The sequence below is a fragment of the Colossoma macropomum genome, unplaced genomic scaffold, assembly GCF_904425465.1.
Source record: "Colossoma macropomum unplaced genomic scaffold, Colossoma_macropomum, whole genome shotgun sequence".
NCBI classification, from domain to species: Eukaryota; Metazoa; Chordata; class Actinopteri; order Characiformes; family Serrasalmidae; genus Colossoma; species Colossoma macropomum.
This window is the reverse complement of record NW_023494790.1, coordinates 27,728,366-27,750,612: the sequence shown is the minus strand read 5'-3', so window position 1 is coordinate 27,750,612 and position 22,247 is coordinate 27,728,366. Positions and strand designations below refer to the sequence as shown.

General features: G+C 39.6%; 2 protein-coding genes across 3 annotated transcripts in view; both read left to right on the top strand.

Annotated features, from left to right (window-relative positions):
* abcc3 (ATP-binding cassette, sub-family C (CFTR/MRP), member 3) overlaps positions 1 to 1,774 on the top strand; it is a 67,290-nt gene extending 65,516 nt beyond the window's left edge. For both annotated transcript variants that reach the window (XM_036572907.1, XM_036572908.1), the window contains exon 31: positions 800 to 1,774. In XM_036572907.1, the coding sequence (XP_036428800.1) occupies positions 800 to 908 (109 nt within the window). In that variant the 3' untranslated portion in view covers positions 909 to 1,774. The remainder of the gene's footprint in view (positions 1 to 799) is intronic.
* A 12,756-nt stretch (positions 1,775 to 14,530) lies between these two features.
* Positions 14,531 to 18,463, top strand: wfikkn2b (WAP, follistatin/kazal, immunoglobulin, kunitz and netrin domain containing 2b). Its single transcript, XM_036572905.1, has 2 exons — positions 14,531 to 15,031; positions 16,737 to 18,463. Exons 1-2 carry the CDS (start codon positions 14,843 to 14,845, stop codon positions 18,228 to 18,230), a joined length of 1,683 nt encoding a protein of 560 aa, XP_036428798.1. The 5' UTR covers positions 14,531 to 14,842; the 3' UTR covers positions 18,231 to 18,463.
* Positions 18,464 to 22,247: the final 3,784 nt, after the last annotated feature.

Sequence of the window (22,247 nt, the reverse complement as noted above, 5' to 3'; positions counted from 1 at the left end):
GTACTTGGGATTGTCTTTGTCTATTATTAAAAGTAGTTTGATGATCTCAAACATTCAAGTGTTCCAAGTGTGCAAAAATGGAGGAAATTGGGAAGGGAGCAAATACTTCTTCACAGCACTGTAGCTGTCAAGAAGCCATTACTGAGAAAAGGAAATAGACAAGAAGGAAGAACATTTGTAAATCAAACAAAGAAGCTGCTGGTGTTCTCGGAACAATGAATTGACCACCCCAGAGAGAGCTCAACAATATTGAATGTGTTTGGGATTATTTGGATCTTGAGAAGCAGAAATTGCAACCAACTTCTAAGACTGAACTTTGGAGATGTGGAAACATATTCCTGCAGATTTCTTTGAAAAACTAAAAGCAAGAATGGAAGCTGCTAGGGCAAAAAGTGGAAACACTAAATACTGGAAAAATGATACTCTGTGTAGTTGCTTCTGTGTAATATTTTTTATGTTAAATTTGAGTTTTCTGTTTTTTGTCTGAAAAATGAATAGCTTTCAGCAAACGCAGAGTGGTCTCTGACTTCTGCACAGCGTTGTATACTCCTGTAAATACTCCTGTATCTTGACCTGGGATAACTCTTGTTTATTCACATCTTTGAAAATATTAAAATGAAAATTATATTTTAAGGTACAGCACAGAGTAGGTCTCTCTCACCTTTAATCACAGCTGTTATTTATTCATAATATACTGGTGTAAGTAGGCCTGCATTTTGTTTCAGGTTGTTTGGAAACGTGATAATTTTTAACTCATTTCATTCATATTTTTAATCACCTGCTCTCTTCTTGTTCACAGAGTTCTTGTGTTGGACAAGGGACAGGTAGCAGAATTCGACACACCAGTGAACCTTATCGCGCAGAAAGGAATATTCTACGGTATGGCTAAAGACGCGGGGTTGGCGTGAGCCTCCGACGCTGTATAAATTCAACAGTGCCTTCATACATTAAGAGATATAGAGCCAGTGAATGTATCTTTGTTTTTTACTCAGCTGCGAGCTGTATACAGGACCTGTCGATGTTTTTTGCATTATTGTTTTTTCTAAAAGTGCAGTGCCACTGTTACTTCACAATGAACCTGTCTATTTTTGTACTGTATTATTTAAGTCACTTTTCGAAGCTGTTCGATAGGGAAGATTACTGCTGAAATAAATGTCGGATCTCATTTTGTAAACCACATTTGTAAAGACTTAAATTTTGTCACAAGATTGTAATTATTTTTTACTGTTTCATGCTGCAAATAAGGGAACTGCAAATAAGTTCCACAATTGTCTTTGTGACCAAAATTCCTTGTTTGACAATCATATTCAAAAAGACATGTTTTTGGGTGTCGGTCGTCTTCTTTAGTCAACTGTTGTGGCTCTTCTGTTTTTGAACTTCTTCAAAAGATCCCTGTAAGGTACTGTATGTGCATTCAGTGTATCAAGGCTGGGCAAATGTACAGTAGTCATCAGGCTCCTGCATAAAAAGCGTGAGTGTGTGAAAGGGACCATATAAAGGAAAATGGGGGAAATGCTCCCCTTAATAACAGCATCCATTTACTGTCACACTAAATCAGGTCTGTACATGGGTTTAGCATTTACATGATGATGATGATGATGCAGTTTTGTTTTTATAGCACAAAAAAAAAAAAACCTTGAAAAGGGGCATACTGCCCCCTACCTGTAGTAAGTAGCCCCCGTGGAGAATCTGTCTTCTATGTTTTACAGAATGTAAAAAAAATGGTGTTTTAATCAAAGTTCAGCACTACAAATATATTTTCTAATGCAACTGAGGCCTCTATCACTTAATGTCAATGATTCTCTTTTATTTAATAAGCTATGATAAAAGACAAATGACTGTAAAAATAGAAACATTTAATATGTCAAATTAATAAAATAGTTCATTAATTTAATGGTTTATTATTATTATATTATTATTATTTATTGCAACCATAATAACAGTAATTATTTAAAAGGCCCATATCTTACATTTTTCTGGTATTTATTTCTTTCCCTGAGGTTACTCATTTGTGTGGTTTTATGTACCATAAACAGTCCTAATTCTTTTTTTACATGACCATTTTCCAACAACTCTTTATCCCTTAGTATTAAACCGGCTGTTTTTTATTGGTGGATATATTTAAATGAGCTATATTCTGATTGGCTGCCCTGTATCGTGACTGGTTTAAAAAGCAGTCTGGGCTGAAACACTCCTTATAACTTAAGCGTGAATGGGCAAAGCTAACCTGCTGGTGGCTGAATAGGTGGATATTTGTAAATGTGTTGATTTTCATGACATCACACTGTCAGTTCAAAACTGTGAATTCAAAACAAGCTATTTTTTCGGGCTTAGTTTCCATATGTGGACTGCATGGGCTGGCTACATTCTGCATCAGACTCTTTTCTGTGTTTTCAATGAAATGGGCTCTTTAAACAAAGCAATAGCATTACACATGATATATATATATATATATCCTTTATTAAGCAGCTTGGCAGAGCTACATGTTTACAGCAATTCTATTCATAACTACTTGAATTAAAAGTATGTTTAAGAAGGTGTTCATTGGTTAAGGTCATAAGACCGAGAGAAATTTTACAGCATGAGTAATCTACAGAGTTGTAGTAGACCCAGAACACAGCACAACACAAACAGACAAACGAAGTATGTTAACATATAGAGCTACATATACACATGGTGTGTGTATTCAGTTAAAAACAAAAAGAGAGGCTTTTTTACATATACAGTCATATGGCATTTTCTGCATGTTAGTGCACAATTTCTATTTTATTTGCTGAGTTTAACAATTTGGAAAAAATAAAACATAAAATTCAAAATGTGCCATTACTTTTGCACAGGCCACATTTTATGTTTTATTTTTCCAATATGTTAAATTCAGTAAATAAACAGTAATTGTGCAGAAGTGTGTTCTCTGTAGAGGATGTGTTCACTTATTGTCACTTAAAAAATCAACTGTCAACTTGATTGCACCCAAACGTTTGCATACGGCTGCATTTCATCTGTGGACAGATACCACAATAGGAAGTCTGGTTAAACATATTGAGTGAATAACAAAAGATCTGACAGCTGCTCACTGTCTCACACTCATTTTCACTGTCTCACACCCATCCTTTACCACACTACGTGATCAATGGCTCTAACTTTTAATGTTTTACCAGTGATTTAGTGGCCAGTCAGTAGCCATTCAGTGCATTTATGACAAAACCATGTCTTTAAAAGAACCTCTTTTGGATAAAGCTGTCAACATTGTGTTTTTGACCTGAAAACCAAGAAATGTTCAAAGGAAGAGAGATATATGAAGCTATGGATCATATAGAGACAGATAAAACACAGAGAGGGAGTTGCAGCCCAACGGGAGCCATTCCAAACGCAGTGGACGCAGCTGTCTTAGCTGCTCAGCATTCTTAGCCTCAGTCACCTCAAATACCTTTTGAGTCCCTGCTGTGTGAAATAAAGGTTGTAATGTAAAATACAGGGCAAAGTGAAACCAAGGCGAAGTGAATGGTAGCTTAGGCTTGCAGCAACAACCAGCAATCAAGTGTGTTGGTTATCAACTAACAAACAAACTAAGCCATGATAATAAGATTTTCAGAGGCGTTTTGGGGATTTGTTCTTATAGTACTGTGCATAAGTCAGAGACCACCTCTCGTTTTTTTATTTTTATTTCCAGTTAAAACACCCTTTAAGTACAAGTAAAACTAGGCATTAAGTACAAAAAAAATGACAAGAAATTTACCCAGTAGCCTCAACATATCGCTGCTGTCGGAACAAAACCTTGTATCTCCAAAATGGTAATTTAACAGGAGAAGGAAAAACAGACTTCACTTTTAATGTATGTCAGTGGAACCAGACTTTTTTCCAAGTCATTTTTGGCCATTTCTTTTGGTCCATTTATCATGAAATTTGCACACAATGTAAAGAACTACAGTGGCCTACGATGGACTGGTGACTTGTCCAGGGTGTTTCCTGCCTTCCACCCAATGACTGCTGGGATAGGCTCCAGCTCCCTCCGCGACCCAGAAGGATAAGTGGCTTAGAAGGTGTGTGTGTGTGTGTGTGTGTGTGTGTGTGTGTCTGTCCACTCCTTTCTTTTATTACATCTTCTATTCCTTTTGGGAAACTTGCCTTCAAGAAACAAGACATACTGCTTTTCAAAGGGATATTTTTTACACCTCCAAAGTTCAGTCTTAGAAGTTGGCTACATTTTCTGCTTCTCACAATCCAAAGCTTTAAGTACTATTTATCTGATTGTGACAGATCAAATGGTCTGCCAGGTCTTGCAGGTTGTTAGGCATCCCATTTTCTCTGTGTCTTTTAATATTTTTTTGAACTCCTGTTTGTTTTTCTCTTATTTTCCTTTTTTATGGATGTGGATTACGAATAATTTGAACTTAATGTCCAGTTTGACAGAAGAGTGGTCTCTTACTTCTGAGAACAAATCCCAAATCTCTAAAAATGTTATGATAGCTGAGTTTTTGTTGTTGATTGTTGCCACAAGAAAAACCTAACATTCACTTTTTTATAACAGCACAGAAGTCCTGTGTGTTACTGCTGAATACAAAAACACTATGCTGGAATATGGAGAAACGGTGGCTACGTGACAAAGTTGCTGCTATTCTTTCACAATGTTACCATAACAGGAGTTCCGTGTACCGTGTTTGTAAAAATTCATTTAGTGAAAACATCTATTTCATATGTCAAACATTTCATCGAGTAAATTGCCCAATTGAATGGCATGGACCACAAAATTCCTGACAAGAACTTCCCTGCTATTTTTACCCGTCAAATCAAGCTTCGTCATGAAACAGCTCTCCTAGCTCTGGATGATGAATTGGAAGAATGTTTAAGCTCCACTGCCATGTGGCTTCCTAGCAAGTACCAAACATTGGCAGTCTTACAGAAGCCCTAATGGAATAGAGTTGTTCCCTGTAGGTCCAAAGACAAGACACCTCATGCTCTCAGTCGAGCGTTGGATTCTGAAGGGGGGAAACTGTGGTTTGCCTTTTTCTCTCTTCCTTCATTAGCCTCGGTGTTACTTTATTAAAGACTCCTGTCCCGCCCCACCATGCTTTTGACAGATGATGGACCTGAGAGGATGAATAAGCCCGAATTGACAGGATGTGCTTGAACATCACACCCTGGGCCAAACCACATGAAATATGGATGGGTTTGGCTGCTGCCCTCCCGGATCACTGCATGCAGCTGGCAGTGGGAGAGGAACAGTGGGAACGGTATGGAGAAGTGGTGACAAAGCAAGATTTCTCCACGGAACGGAACAAAGCTGATGTTTGTTATTGGAGCGCAATTCCTCTTTGCAGTGTCAGAGCATTTCACAACAGCTTTGAATGAAGTCTGGCACTCAGCCGTGTTTCTGTGCAACAAAACTGTCTAAAGCTTGAACGTTCCCCCAGGACGTCTGCGTAGGTGTCTGTTCTGACATTTGGGGTTCTTTCAGATAAAGCAACCCTGAGAAAATGTCTGCTTGCATTCAGTGGGTCGTGATGAAATCTGGGTATGGGCTACGTGCAGATTGAGCCTGACTCTCTTACAGACATTTACTTGAATTTCTTCTTGAGGAACAGACACATCAGCGAAGGAGTCATTCATCAACTCCACTTACTACCGTTTTAATAAGCCATTCAGTGTGTGTTGCTGCTCCACCAGTATTTCAAATTGTTAACTGTCACTGTAGCACGGCATGTGCTACCCCGGGCTCAAGGAGGACGCTGGAGGCAGGGTTCAGTGCTGCAGCAGCCATGTTTTATTTCAGCCACACAAATAAACACAAACTCAAACCTACACTATGCTGGCCACTTTTCAGTGGCTTCAGTCAGCTAGACTTTTCAGTCTCTTACTCGAGCTTTCAGCTCTTCCGTCTCTTGCTGCTGCTGCTTGTCGCTCTCTCTCTCGCTCTGTTCCCTCTCAGCTCTTTTAAAAGGCGCTCACGCTGCCAGCCAGATCAGCACCAGCTGGCTCTCATTATATGGGAGGCAAATCCAGCCAAAAAAGAAATTAAAATTAAAACCATAAAATGTAGATGCAAACCTCTTTTTGCCATTTCTTTTTCCAAACATCTGTGCAAATATCCTGCCAAAATTGAAAATGAAATGAAATACCTATATTTGCAATTTCATTTTTCACATGAGCATGCGCCATTTGTGACAAAAATAAAAATAAATGTAAAACATCTATTTGTCATTTTATTTTAGTCATTATTCTGGTTTTTCATGGCCAAATCTAAAATGAAAAGCTAATAGAGAAAAGAAAATCCAAGCTTCACTTTGGTTTTGGCTTTTCTCCATGAAATGTAGAATACGTGTCAAAACTAAAACCAAAATGCAGTGTTTACATTGTTATTTCTTTTTCAATCGGCTGCATATCTGACAAAATGAAAATGCAAAACTGATAAATCAACAGCAAAGGGACAGTTTGTGATTCAGTTTTTCGGTGTGGACGCGCTTTAGGTGTCAGAATGAAAAGGCAAATGCAAACGAACATCAGCGCCACCTGCTGGACATTTACTTTACATTTTCCACTTTTCATTTTCGTTTTCAAACTGACCAACATGCAAATATATGTTAATTAGCACTAGGTGGGGCTACGGGGTACATTTTAGGACATCCTCAGACCTCCGAGTCAGAACGAAGTCATTCCTCAAGCTAAACGACTCCGAGTCTCGAGAAAAACCATCGTCATGACTCAGATCTGGTGAAACTGAACGTCAGAACAAACACCGTCAGACCAAACACCGCCAGACCAAACGGCCTCAGAGAAAAGGTATCAGACCAAACGCAAGCCTGGTCGAGCACATACTGGTTCGTATAACTTAGAAAACTATTATGTATCTCGATATAAATGCCAGTATAACGTTTCCAGTTTGTTCTGACATTCAGTTTCACCAGATGCTGTTGGTTTATCAGTTTTGCTTTTTCATTTTGTCAGATATGCAGCCGATTGCTGTGAAAAAGAAATAAGAACGTAAACACTGCATTTTGGTTTTAGTTTTGACACGTATTCTACATTTCATGAAGAAAAGCCAAAACCAAATTGCAAATGTAGGTATTTCATTTCATTTTCAATTTTGGCAGGATATTTGCACAGATGTTTGGAAAAAGAAATGGCAAAAGAGGTTTGCATCTACATTTTATGGTTTTAATTTTAATTTCTTTTTTGGCTGGATTTGCCTCCCATACTCATTAAGGGCAGCGTAAGCACCTGAGCAGAGAGGGAACGAGAGCTCGCCGCTCCGCCTCCCCGTCACCGCCCCCAGCCTGCAGCTCGGCCGCCCGGGTCGAACGTGAGGTGTAGTGAAGCGGCCTCACTGCGTACCAGGGGGCGGGGCTCGGGCGGCGGACCTCGGGACTCGCTCGTGCCTCTTGTGGCCGGCACCGTCGTCCTCTTCTCTCCCTGCCGTCTTTGCTCACGTTCGTCGCCGCTGGGTGTTCGGGAACCGCCTTCCTGCCGGCTCTCGCGGCCGTCATCGTCGGGGCCCGGGGGGCGGGCGCATGCCACAGTCACATTTCTGAAAAAAAAGGTACTTTGAAGGATTGCCAACTGTTTTAATTCCAGCGGGTCACGTCATTTCCATGAAAAAAAAATCAAGCAAAAACGTGTTATTTAATTTATGCAACAATGAAAAATTTCAAAGCTGTTCTCTTGAAGAGACCACTAAGACCAACCTTCATTTATTTAATTTTGACTCAGAAGGGCCATTAAGTGCCCAGTTATTCCTTTTTCAGGAGATATCTCCGAGGAGATATGATAATCCACTTGCTTAAGGAAGGGAGAAAGTTAAAGAAAAATAAATGAAAAATCAGCGTTTCCAAAGCTGGAGTTATTAAAAGATGTAGAGAAAAAAGTACCCCATACAACAACTATGCAAGACCACCAAATCTGTCACCACCAAGCTTTCATCTTTCAGAGAGAGGAGAAAATCAAATTCTATTCTTGCTTCAGATCTGAAAAAATCCACAGGTGTTTCTGTCCATCCTTCCACTGTGAGAAGACAACTCAGCACTATGAGTCTGAAAGGTAGCTGTCAAATGTGCCCATGAGCTCATTTGTGCCCAAATTGAGTCCAAATCTCAGTATCACTGAATGTGTTTGGAATTACGTGGATTGTGAGAAGCAGAAAATGCAACCAACTTCTACGACTGAACTTTGGAGGAGTGGAAAAATATCCCTGTAGATTTGTAATAAAACATATTTTTCTTGGGAGATTTCTCTCCCAAAAGAATGGAAGATAAATTCAGAAGGTGATTATATGACAAGAGAATAAAGTATAAAAATGATTCAAAATCAATGTATTAATGGATTTCTTAGGGAGACCAAAGAAATAAGTAACTAGTAAACTACTAGTTATAAAAGCATGAATAGGTTCTCTACACCCTCATGAGTGAGATTTGGTGAACGCATGTAATATGGTTTCAGATTAAATAGATCATTCATCAAACAGATGATAAAAGGCATTTCTTGTGACATTTTTAATATGGATTTCAAAATTAAACATGAGTCCAAAAACACACCAAGATTTTTAATAAAAGCACTAGAACAGTTTGTAAGCAATTAAAACAGAAGTCTCTTCACACTTTAGCCCCAGGATTTCAGTTTTTTCTCTGTTCAGTTGGACAATGTTGTGAGACAAGTGACGTCACATGAAACTGAAATATATAACTCTGCATAGCAATGAAAATCAATCCCATGTTCGCTGATTATGGATCCAAGTGATAGCATATTGTTTAGCCTGTATATGGGACCCAAAATGGAACCCTGGGGAACTCCACATGTAGTGTTCACAGCTACAGGATGAATACTCTCCAAGTGACACAAAAACTTTCTATTTGACAGACAATATCTAAACCAGATATTTATCCTGATAAACCAGGTATTTGCAGTCTATCAATTACAACCTAATTTCCAAAAAAGTTGTGATGCTGTGCAGAATGTAAATAAAAATAGGATGCAATGGTATGCAAATCATGTAAACCATATTTTTAAAGAAAATAGGACAAAGACAACATATCAGATGTTAAAACTAAGAAAAACAGGACACTTTTCCACTTCCCCTCAGTCCATTTTAAATGAGCTCAGGCCTAGAGAAGGTGGCAGTGTTTCTGGATCCTGTTTATATGTGGTTTCTTCCTTGCATTTTAGAGTTTTAACTTGCATTTGTGGATGCAGCAACAAACTGTTTTCACAGACAAAGTTTTTCAGAAGTGTTTCTGAGCCCATGCAGTGATTTCCACTAGAGAATCATGTCTGTTTTTAATGCAGTGGCACCTGAGGGCCCAAAGATCATGGCCAGCAAATACTGGTTTCTGGCCTTGTCCCTTGCATACAGAGATTATTCCAAATTATCTGAATCTTTTAATGTTATTATGTACCATAGATGATGAAATTCTCATGTTCTTTGCTATTTTACATTAAAAAAGGTTATTCTTGAATTGTTGCACTATTTGCTCATGCAGTCTTTCACAGAGTGGCAAACCCCTCCCCATCTTTACTTCTGAAAGACTCAGCCTCTCTGGGAGCCTCTTTTTATACCCAATCATGTCACTGACCTTTTGGCAATCAACCACCAGGTGGTTTTTTTTAGCATTACACAACTTTACCAGCCTTTTGTTGCCATGTCCCAACTCTTTTGAATGTGTTGTTGGCATCAAATTCAAAATGGGCAAATATTTTTCAAAATATAAGTAATATTTCTCAGTTTCAACATTTAATATATTGTCATTGTACTATTTTCAATGAAATATAAGGTTTAATTTTTTTGCACATCATTGCATTTTGTTTTTATTTACATTTTGCACAGCGTTCCAACTTTTTTGGAAATGAGGTTGTAAAATATTATGGTCAACAGTGTCAAAATCTGCATTCAAATCTTAAAGAACGAGAACCAAGACCCTTTTGGTGTCAAGACTGAGTGTTATGTCACTGACCACAATAATGAGAACAGCCTCTGTACTATGATATTCATGAAACCCAGAAATGAGTAAGGAACTGGAGTTTAAGTAGGAGTTTAGTTGCTTAAAAAACAATTTTCTCAGGAACTTTTGAATATTCTCAGGGACTACTTGAGATTGGTCTGAAATTACTGAATACTGACAGATCCAAGTTGTTTTTCTTCAGAAGAGGCCAGATCATATCAGTTTAAAAAGTAGAGGTAAAATGACCGGAGAGCTGGGAAAAAGATTTTGAACTCATTGTGTATCTTTAAATATTATATGCAAAGATAAAATTTTGATTTGTATGTTTGATTGCAAGAACACATAATGTGATCTAAGTCTTGCAACAATAATTTTAAAAATTGACAGAAAATTAAATGTCAAACTTTTTTGCTCCAACATAAACGACACAAGATCCAATAAATCAACCTGCTATGAGAATTTATTAACATGAAACCACATGATGTAAAATGTTTTATTGTTAGTTTATCCTAATTTTTCATCATAGTTCAGTCATTTTTTAAGCAGTTAAACTCTAAGTTTAAGTCATGATTTAGAACCTGATGGGGTAAACCTTAAAAATTCATACCTGAGAAACAATTTGGAGCACAGCTTTGAAATTTTTGCATGAATTGAATTGAAGTTTTTGTTGTTACTACTAGGCACTAAATGAGTTGGTGTGGCCCTAAAGCTAAACTTCAAGTTTAAAATTACATTCAATTACACAGACTTTGTTTACAAGAAGCAGAAAGGTAGCAATTATTTGAATATGGCTTTGAACTATTTAAAACCATCTTGCTATTTAAGGCCTGTTTATAATACCTTTTTAAGACTTTCAGTACATAATAGGCCGATTCTTGTCTACCCATTCATAGCCTCAGGTTGCATCAGTCTTCACTACAAGCTAATGGGTTGACAACAGTTTATTAACTTCAGTTCCAAATGAAACATCTCATTCAAGAAATAGCTGATTCATTGCCTCCGTGGAGGGCAGCTGAGGTGATCTGTCTCCAAAGTAAGAGATATGAAAGAATGCAATGTGCGAAGCTACTCCTTAAGTAATCAATCATGAACTGAAATGTCTTGGTTGATGCTTCAGTATGTTCTCGGTGTGCCAGCAGTTAGATGCAAACCCATTAAGGAGTTTTATCCCTGCCTCAGGCTGCGCTGTCCTCATCTTGGACCTTCTCCAGCTTCAGACGGTTGACTGCAAACATCTAGCTTTGTCAAAAATCTTTCAGGAGAGACGATATGTCGTTAGTGCGTTTCATAGCAGAAGCGAGATGATGAAAGCTCATGAGGGCTAACAACACCTACTTCAGTGATCTGAGAAGGCCTCTGGGCTTTTAGTGCTGGGTGGCTGTTCTTGCAGAAAAAGGGGAGGAATGCTCACAAGCGGCTTGGATTGTGTCCCGAACCTTTAATTTTACACATCTTGAAGACTTTTGGATGCATTTAATAGTTGGATATGTTTTAAAATGTGCCAACATTGTTCCTTGTATTCTACTGATCCTTTTTTACATACGGGTTCTTTCTTTGTTTGAGATGGAGCTGTAAGTTAAGAATCCAGTTGACTATTAAGCTACACCGAAATTGCCATTAAAAAGGTGCTACTGTCTGATCTAATTGGTGTGATTACAAATAATACATGTAATAAAGCACTTGAAAATTACAAGGCCAATCTCTGTTTGTTTGCCACTCTGTTCTTTCAATCCAGCTCTCATTTAAGCTGCTTCCTTCCTGACTTTTATCAGTATAAAAGTCTGTTCTAAACCTGTCAGTCAGCTGAATTTAGAATCAATAAGAGTGTCAAACACTTTGTTCACAAACAGGCAATATAATGAGCTTACGATTTGGAGTTGTAATCTACAATCTTTCCTTGTCCTCATTTGACACCCTTGACAGATGTGTAGACTGCGAGTTGTTTTCCTCCAAGAGGGTACGCGAGGACAAAGAGTTTCCAAGAATTATATAAATCTCCTCCTCGATTCGTTAACTGGAAAGTTAATCCATGGCACAAAAACAGGCACTGTAAAAGTGAACCTATACTGTGCGAGGAGGGGTAACATGAGGTGAAACTCCACAAGAGCACGCCGGTGTTCAAAGCTTTCCTGAAGTTCATTAGGAAATGCTTCTTTAAGAACCGAGTAGTTCCAAGAATGTGTATTTCATCATTCGTTAAGGTGTTCTTTCTCTGATTGTACACCAACCGCCTTGATGTTAATGAGGCTACAGTCCTGTGAAAGTGATTAACGTTGTTTATGTGTTGAGAAAGCGCGGCTTTCTGTGAGCTCCAGAATTGTGCTTGAGGAGATGGAGGAACATATACAAGCCAATGCAGACAAAACAACTGCTGCTCAGCTGCTGACATATAAACTGCCTGCAGTTATTACAAGACGATGACTTTAAAACATATTCACTTTTCATTTGCTTTCAGCCAAACTTTATATATATATATATATATATATATATATATATATATTATATATATATATATATATATATATGTTTAAATGCGTTCATTGGCAAGCCATTATTAAAAGCATTTTAGAAGTGCACTTGCATGTAGGCTGACAAAGGTCTGCTTTTATTTCTTATAAAACTAATTAGACCTATGCTCACAGATGTTGTATATCCACATATACAGTACTGTGCAAAAGTCAGAGAACATCCTTTTCATTTTTTTGTTTTCCAGTCAAAACAGCCATTTAGAACAAGTTATTCATTTTACAGAAAACTTGCAAATTAAAGAAAATGACCATAAACACTAAAACACTAAAAAACCTACAAAAACCAAGTTTAACATCAAATCTAACAGTCTTTAATTGTTCACTCTTTACTTTTGGGCACTCTACTGCCACTTAGGCTCTTCCATCCTCCCAATCTTAAAAGCAGTCAGTTACAGCTGTGTTCTCCCAACAAAAGCTGCTCCCAAAATACAAGACTTTATGTTCCCCATCAAACATTCACATAAGCAACTACACAAACTCACCTTAACTGCTTTCTCAATGGGACAACTGTGCAAGACCTGATAGACCAACAAAACATCAGATAAACAGCACTTAAAGCTGTCTTCAAGAAATAGGAGGAAATCAAGCTCCACTCTTGCTTCACAGGTGTTTCTGTCCATCCTTCCACTGTGAGACGCCAACTCAACACTATGAGTCTGAAAGGATGTGTAGATGTGAAGTCATTACTTGGGAAAGGAAACAAGAACTTCAGCAAATCAAACAAAGAAGCCGCTTGTGTTGTCAGAACAATGGCAAGTCAACTCTATGGGTCTTAAAGGATGTGTAGCTGTCAAGAAACTGATACTGAGAAAAGGAAATAAGCAAAAAAATAAGAAAAGTTGTGCTAGAACAGCAAAACTGGACATCTGAGGTAAATATATATATATAATATGTATAATATTATATATAATATAATAATGTATATAAAATGAAAACTCAAGAAAAAGAACTCTTGAAGAACAATTTTTAAGTGTGTAAATAAAGGTAAAAAGTTTGGTTTTATATTTAACTGTTGCAGGGTGGTCTCTGACTTTTGCACAGTACTGCATCTATATGCCATGTACTCGAATGTATAATGTGTATAATTTATGAATGTAACAGGAAACATTTTCCCAAAGCAGACCAGTGATTCCAAGAGCAATGCTTTAATGAAATCTATGCAGTCAGGAGATTGCAGCGGCAGTGTAAATGCTCTTGGTCTTGGGTTTACCATTATAAACTGGCCCAGTAACATTCTGCTCAGTGTCAAATGATGCTATTGAGAGCAGATGTTGATTTATAAGTCCAGTGCTCACAAGTCTAGTTTTGTAGGAGTGTTAGTACTATTTGTACTTTGCAACAAATTCTTCTGAACATGAAAAGTTTCCTGTTTTCCTCTTTTTGCACAAAATATGGGTGCAAGTTCTGCCACAATAATCCTCTTATCAGTAAAATGTTGACTTTGAGATGGTGGCCAAAGCCTTTTTTAAAACATGTTGTGGCCAACAGTTTTGGAGATAAATTACTATTTATATAGATTTATATAGTAATTTTAATATGCTTAAATGGTTCTTCGGATTGCTGGAGAATGTGTTTATATGGCTTTATATTGTACCTTTTTTGAAAATCCAGAAAGGGTTCTGCTGTTGTTATGATGTCAAGCTTGTAACAATAAAAGAACCATTTTTGTGCTACACAGACTCATTTTCAAAAAGGTTCTATAGAAGTATATACAGCACATTCTCCATCAATCTGAAGCACGATTTCACCATGCAAAGAACCATTTAATAGTTCTATATAGAATTCATTGTTCTAAACAAAACCATTGCCTTACTAGAAAAGCATTGAAGAACCTTCTTTTAAAAGCGTGTAAGAGCCGGACGAATGTCTTTGGCATATTAAGCTAAGGTTACGCTTTAACTGCACGCGCCGAGTGAGCTTGAAATCTGAGTAGTTTTTGACAGCGTGCCGTCGCACCCACCTCCAGCTGTGCCATTCACTGAGTAAGTCACCGGCTCCCCGGCAGCCGAAGGGTTAAGGCGGGCTGCAGGATGTGCTCAAGCGGGGCAGGTAGCCCAGCACCAGCCCAGCCTCGAGACAGCTGCTTTTTAAACCTCACTCATGAACTCCACAGCAATGCATATCTGTCATGTGCGCGTAAGGGCGAGTCCTGTGGTCAGGAACGAGTAGCCAGCTTTAAAGGACTAGGGTATAAATAGCAGCACCTTGCCTCACTTCTCCACACACTCGTACTGGACGGACTGGTCCATCTTTGGTCGCAGCGCGGTTTTGGAGAAGACGAGGGACACTTGGCACAGCATTACGCGCGTCCTTTCTTAGCGCGCACTGTCTGAGTCACAGAAAAGAGCTGCTGTTCAGTGAGAGTCGCTTGTGAACTCCGCGGAAAAGATGCTCTCGCCTCGCTGGATGTGGCTTCTGGTCGGGCAGCTGGTGATCCTCCACGTGCACAGCTGCGTAAAAGGCATGGCTCTGCATGGCGCAGCGCACGCTCACTCAGGGCTCTGCCCCAACGACGTGAACCCCAATCTGTGGGTGGACGCCATGAGCACCTGCACCCGGGAGTGTCAGTCTGATCAGGTGAGAATTTCTGACCCAGCGCTGTGGTTAGCTCGCGTGCACGAATTGTTTACGCACCTTTCTCCATGTAACTTCTTAGAAGTTTCTCTATGTAATGTATGAAGTAACTTGGAGTTAACATTAACAAAATATTATTATAAGTGAACTGAAAGTGCACTGTATGTAAAATGAATGGAAAATTGGATAAAGGGATTAAATGAATGTAGAAAGGGAGGAAGAGAGTCTAAATGGGATGAAGGGATGAAGTGAGTGTGAAAAAGAAGAAAGGTGTAGTGAATGGGAAAATGAATGAAGTGATGAAATGGATGAAGGGATGAAGTTAATGGGAAGATGGATGAAGTTAATGGGAAAATGGAAGAATGGATGAAGTGTGAAAAGGAAGAGAGGGGAAGTGAATGGTAAAATAAATGAAAGGATGAAATGAATGTGAATGAGAAGGTGGATGAAGAGAATGAGAAAATAGGTGAAGGGATGAAATGAATGGGAAATGGGTGAAGGGATGACATGAGTGTGAATGGGAAGGTGGATGAAGAGAATGGGAAAATGGATGAATGGATGAAGTGAATGATAAATGGATGGATGAAGGGATACGTGAGTGTGAATGGGAACATAGATAAAGTGAATGGGGAAAAAGGAGGAATGGATGGAGTGTGAAAAGGAAGACAGATGAAGTGAATGGGAAAATTAATGAAAGGAGTGTTAATAGGAAGGTGGATGAAGAGAATGGGAAAATGGATGAAGGATGGATGAATGGGAAAACGGATGAACTTATCAAGAGAGTATGAATGGGAAGGAGAATGAAGTGAATGGGAAAATGGATGAAGGAATGAAGTGAATGACAAAATGGAGGAAGCGATGAAGCGAGTATGAATGGGAAGGTGGATGTAGTGAATGAGAGAATGAATGAAGGAATGAAGGGGGTGTAGGTGGATGAAGTGATCCACCTTCACATTCACACAGTGTGAATGTGAAATGTGGATGAAGGGGTGAAGTATGTGTCACTGTGAAGGTGGATGAAGTGAATGGTAAATGGATAAAGGGATGAAGTAAGTTTGAAAAGGAAAGAGAATGATGTTAACAGGAAAATAAATTAAGGGATGAGGGGAGTGTGAATAGGAAGGTGGATGACGTGAATGGATGAAGAGATTGAGTAAATGGGAAATTAATGAAAGGATTAAGTAAATGGGAACGTGGATGAAGAGATTAAGTTGAAAGGAAGATAGATGAAGGAATAAGGTGAGTGTGAATGGGAAGGTGTATGATGTAAATGGCAATATGAAATAAGGAATGAAGTAAATGGGAAAATGGGTGAAGGGATTAAGTTTACAGAAAAATGGATGAAGGTATGGAGTGTGAATGAGAAAGTAGATGAGGAGAAAGGGAAAATGAATGAAGGTTTTAAGTGAGCGCAAATGGGACGGTGGATATGGGAAAAGATAATAGGAATGGAAATGTGCATAAAGTGCATGGCAAGATGGATAAAGTGAAAAGGGCACATTCTGCAAATACTAATTGAGATGTTACTCCTAATCCTAGCCGTAGTCGTGGTGAGTAGCCTCAACTAATATATCAGTTATGTCTAATATCTCAGCTATTGCCTGTGGTACCCTTCTCCAGTAACCACTAAAAGGTGGATGAGGTAAATGGGAAGGTGAATGAAGTAATTGAGTAGAATGTTTGCATTGTTCTCTCTTTTGTTGTTTAGGAATGTGAAACATTTGAAAAATGCTGCTCGAACGTCTGTGGGAGCCAGAGCTGTGTGGCAGCCCGCTATGTAGACACAACAGGGAAGAAGGGTCCAGTGGCCAAGGAGGCGACCTGCGACAAGTTTGTGTGCACTCAGCAAGGCTCTGAGTGCCACATCTGGAATGGGCAGCCAGTGTGCAAGTGCCGGGATCGCTGTGAGAGGGAGCCCCACTTCACCTGTGCTTCTGACGGTATGACCTACTACAACAAGTGCTACATGGATGCAGAAGCTTGCACCAAGGGTATTTCCCTATCTGTAGTGACCTGCAGGTCCCATCCTACAAACACCAGCCCTCTGCCTCCAGGGACCACTGCCTTGCCGACAACCACCCTGCTGCACACCACTCCTCTGGATGTGCAAGCCCCAGTCATAGCAGGAAGCTTGATGCAACAGTCTGTGTACGTGGGTGAGACGGCCAGCTTCCTCTGTGAGGTGAATGGCTGGCCGAAGCCTGAGATAACCTGGGAGAAGCAACTGGAGGGAAAGGAGAACGTCATTATGAAACCCAATCATGTTCTGGGCAATGTGGTTGTCACCAATATTGGACAGCTGGTGATCTACAGTGCCCAACTGGAAGATGCAGGTGTCTACACTTGCACTGCCACGAACTCAGGCGGTTCAATCCAAGCCCATTTCCCCCTCTCTGTGCTGCAGAAAAAAGAGGTTGAGAAAGTGAAGACAAAGAACTCCACCCGTTTCCCTCCCGAAGAGTGCCTGAAGGTACCTGACAGTGGAGACTGTGGTGGGGAGAAGCAAAGCTGGTACTATGACAGCAAAAGGAACAGTTGCTTCACGTTCACCTACGGCAACTGTGGTGGGAACCGAAACCACTTTGACACCTTTGAGTTGTGCATGCTGTCCTGCCAAGGTGAGCTGGCGGCCCCCTGTAACCTTCCCAGCCTGCAGGGTCCCTGCAAGGCATATGAGCCACGCTGGGCCTACAGCACTGCCCAGGGCCAGTGCCAGCCCTTTGTCTACGGTGGCTGTGGAGGAAACGAGAACAACTTTGAGACCAGGGAAGCATGCGAGGACTCGTGCCCGTTCCCCAGGAACCACCACTGCAAGCCCTGCAAGCCACGGCATAAGATGGTAGCCAGCTTCTGCAAGAGCGACTTCGTGATCCTGGGTCGTGTGATGGAGCTGACGGAGGATGATGACACAGGCCGGGCCCAGATCACTGTGGAGGAGATCCTGAAGGATGAGAAGATGGGGCTGAAGTTCTTCCAGAAGGAACCGCTAGAGGTGACGCTGCAAAACATGGGCCGGAGCTGCCCGTGCCCCAACGTTACCGTCTCGGATGGCCAAATCATCGTCATGGGTGACGTGCACAATGGCATGGCTGTCCTGCAGCCGGACAGCTTTGTGAGCCCGTTCAGCGCCCGGCGGGTCCGTAGACTGCGTGAGGTCATCAACAAGAACACGTGTGACATTCTGAAAGAGTTCATCCAATAGGGCACCGCCCTCAGCTCATAACTGACTGCTCTGCCTTTGAAAACTCCTTTTAAAAGATGTCCAGTGTTGTGTATCAATGTAAGAAGTATGTAAGGTAAAGGAAGAAGGGAGAACTGACACTTCCAGGTTCCCTTTCTCTTGTTCTTGGTTTTCTGTCTACCTGTACTTTTCCTGTTTCTACTTTTCTCTGCCTGTATGTTTGCAAAAAGCTGTTGTTTGAATGTTCTGTTTGTTTCTTATATAGAGTACCCTTGTAACATTTAGGAATTCCAGTCCAGTTAAGATGTTTGCTTTGACAGACTCAGCTCTGTTTCTGCAGCTTGTTAGGAAATGTCCACCGGTTGGACAACATCAACTTTCGAAGTTTACATAGGAAACATGCTAAAGTATCTCTCAGGTTAAAGCGAAAGAACACATTTGTGGACATAGGAAGCATTAATCAAATCCATCTGGTAGGCCAAATCCCAGCGCTCTCTCTCCCCCTGCTTCAAAAGGAACCCCATGCCTGCCCTATAAATTCACGGTTGCTCTTACTGGAAATATAGTTTGTTCATGCTTTCGCAAGCTCAGAGTCATCTGAGGAATCCAGTGAATTACTTCTCATCTACTACTCTACATTTCATCTTTGATGAAAACCTTTTTTTTGGTTTTAATGATATGTCACAGTAAAACTGTTGTAATATACTGTAGAGTTAGGTTGGTGTGCACTTGGAGAAGTTGTATTATATTCGGTGTGACGTCTGTTGCTGTTTTTTAAAGCATATATATCTTTATCCTATATGTGGCACCTTTCCGTTAAGGTAATATTTGAATGTACAGGTAGGAAAACAAAGACAATCTTGATATAATTTTTTTCCTCTATTTATTTTAATGTGTTTAGTTCCCTGATATAAGACACTAACGTTATCATTTCCTCAAAGTATTTGCATATTTTCTTTTTTTTATAATCATGTTGCATATTTGTGAAGATTACACATGGTGTCACTGACAAAATAAAAGTTGAAAAACTGAGTCACTACCGTATCTCTTATCTTTTAGCATACTTTCACTTTTTCAGTATTTTTGCCTCTATCACTGCAGTTTCTTATGGATGTGTAAATGGTATTTGACTATGCTTCTTCAGGAAATGCAAATCTCAGAAAGTCTCAAATTTAACCACAATTTTGATGTATTTATTTTAAAACGATTCAGAATTATTTGCTGTGAAAGATTTGTTGTTAAAAAATGTAAATATCTGGCTGCCTTATAATTCAGAGTTTGTTGAACATCAAATAGTAGTTAGTCATAGTTAACAGAGCAATAATCAATAACTTACATTCTGTTAATGTTTTAATTTCAGTGAAATCAAAATGTTAAGGCAGCCAGAATATATACAAGAAATTTAATACATAATGAATGTTTACATTTTAAACAAATTTAAGAATTTTAATTTGGTCTGAAAAGTACAATTTATTGATTAATTTCAAAATTGATGCAGTAGAATCAGTACTTTCTGATCAATGCACTAGAAAATGGTCTTTATATGAGTCTACATGGCACAGACATATGTATAGTCTAGACCACATTTTTATATTTATATATTAATAAAAATGTATCTAGTCTCCACCTTGAACTATCAGCTTCTAATGACCCCTTTTCCCCTCAAGAACATGTAATGCAGATTGCACCCTGACCCTTTCCTCACTACCGCAGGCAAAGCCTAAGAATAAAGGGTTGATAGAGTCTGAGACTTTTCTCCTGAGAATGGTCCAAGGCCAGAGCGGGGCCCCTTACTTTATTCCAGCAGACCACCTCACACACACCCCAAACGGAGGGTCATGCTGGGTTGGGTAGGGGAGCGCTGAGGAGGGGGAGCTGGAAGATGAAGCATGTTTGGATATGAGGTTTGAACATTTGGGACTTCCACAGCCGGAGATCGAACGTCCCACCAGCTGCTTTCCGTATAGTTTTCCAGGGTGGGCTTCAAAAGACGGCTACTGCAGGTGGTGGAAAGCAAATCCGTGACCTTAGAGGCAGGGAGTGGCAGAAAGAAAAAACATGGCAAAGCGAGACCTTCATTCTTTAATCCAATTCTTAGTAGCCTGAACAAAGGAAAAGTACTCGGAAATAATGCCTTTGTCTATTACACGTTACGCCACTTAGTATTTTAGAATAAAGATCCAAACAGTCTCACTCAGAACTGCCTGGCAAAAAGAACTTTTGACATTTGCTCATGTCTATCCTGGGCCATAATGGAATAAAGAGGGATCAGGGAATACCTCCATCCAACGAAAGTAAACATGTTGGCTTCTTTATTCTATTCTAAGTTCTCTCGTCCTAAATATCGTTAAGCTGCAATGGTTCATTATACCAACAAATCCTCCTGGCATCATAAAAGAAAATTTATTGCCGTTTGTGTGCTGTTCCAACTCTGCTTTATGGGAGCCTCAAGTACCCCTCTTATGATCTGCCGAGTGCATGTAAGGTTATGTAAACCTTGTTCTATGGATTTAGCTTGGCAGTTCCTGTTCAGCAGTTTCTGTTCCTCCCATCTAGCCCACACAGACGCAGGGAGATGCAGGGAGTCTGGAGCAGGGACGCCTCTCTTGCCTGGAATGATAAGGCCAGCATGCTACATGTGTGCAAGAGAGAGAGAGGGAGAGAGAGAAAATAAAAATGACATCAATCAAAAAGAAAGAGTCCCTATGTAATATTGAAATATGCTGGAATACAGTGCATCCCAGGTGAGTGAAAAAGACAGCTTGATCTTGCACTGAGAATGTGAGAGAAATCTAACCTTTCAGAAAGAATCTCAAACACATGGGAGTTGTTCCATACTAACTCACCTGCAGCAAGTTCAGTTACAGGACGGATTTCCCAGAAAAAATTCTAGCAAAAACTTAAAAATTTAGTTCATGCAACTATGCAAAATTCCAAAGTTGTGTGGCATTTATGTTTTTTAGTTTTTTTTTAGTGTGCCCTTTTAGGTTCTAAATTACATCTTAAATGTTGAGTTTATCTGTTTACAGAATGATTGAACTGAGTTAAAATAGGTATAAATACAACATTTCATTTATTTCATATTTCAGCTTTCAGAAGAATTAAGGTTTTATGCAACAATCCTAAATTTTTAGCATGTCTGCAAATGAATTATGCGAAGTTGCACTATGATTTCAAAATAGCTTCTAGCTTACAATGCATTTGGAGGCCTACTGAGCATGCATTTTCACGAAAGGGACTAATCTTTTTTTATGTTAATGTTAACAACTACAGATGTGCTAGGACTCCTTCATGAATTAATAATAAGTGGTGCAATAAAAAAACAAATACTACAACTCACCTCTTGGTGCTGCTTAAAATAGTTATAAATACTACATAAAACCTACATTTAGCTAAAACTAAAACTGAAACACTAACTTTCAAAGATGAAATACTGAACAATCTGACATAAAAAGTATATCCTTTAAGCATAGATCTGAAATTGTGCATGGTTGCAAATATTAAATAGTAGTTTCTGCTTGAGTTTTTTTCATGGAAAACTTGACGTGCCCAGACAGGCCCTAAGTGAGCTAGTGTGGAATGACCTGCAGTCTTTTGGAGTGATGCAACTAAATTAGCGATATACACCGATCAGGTTGTTTCTATGCTCATTGTACATTTTATCAGCGCCACTTACTGTATAGGTGCACTTTGTAGTTCTACAGTTACAGACTGTAGTCCATCTGTTTCTCTGCATACGTTGTTAGCACCCTTTTACCCTGTTCTTCAGTGGTCAGGACCCCCATGGACCCTCACAGAGTAGGTACTATTTGGGTGGTGGATCATTCTCAGCACTGCAGTAACACTGATGTGGTGGTGGCGTGTTAGTGTGTGTTGTGCTGGTCTGAGTGGGATCAGACACAGCAGTGCTGCTGGAGTTTTTAAACACCTCAGTGTCACTGCTGGACTGAGACTAGTCCACCAACCAAAAATATCCAGCCAACAGCGTCCTGTGACCACTGATGAAGGTCTAGAGGATGACCCACCCAAACTGTGCAG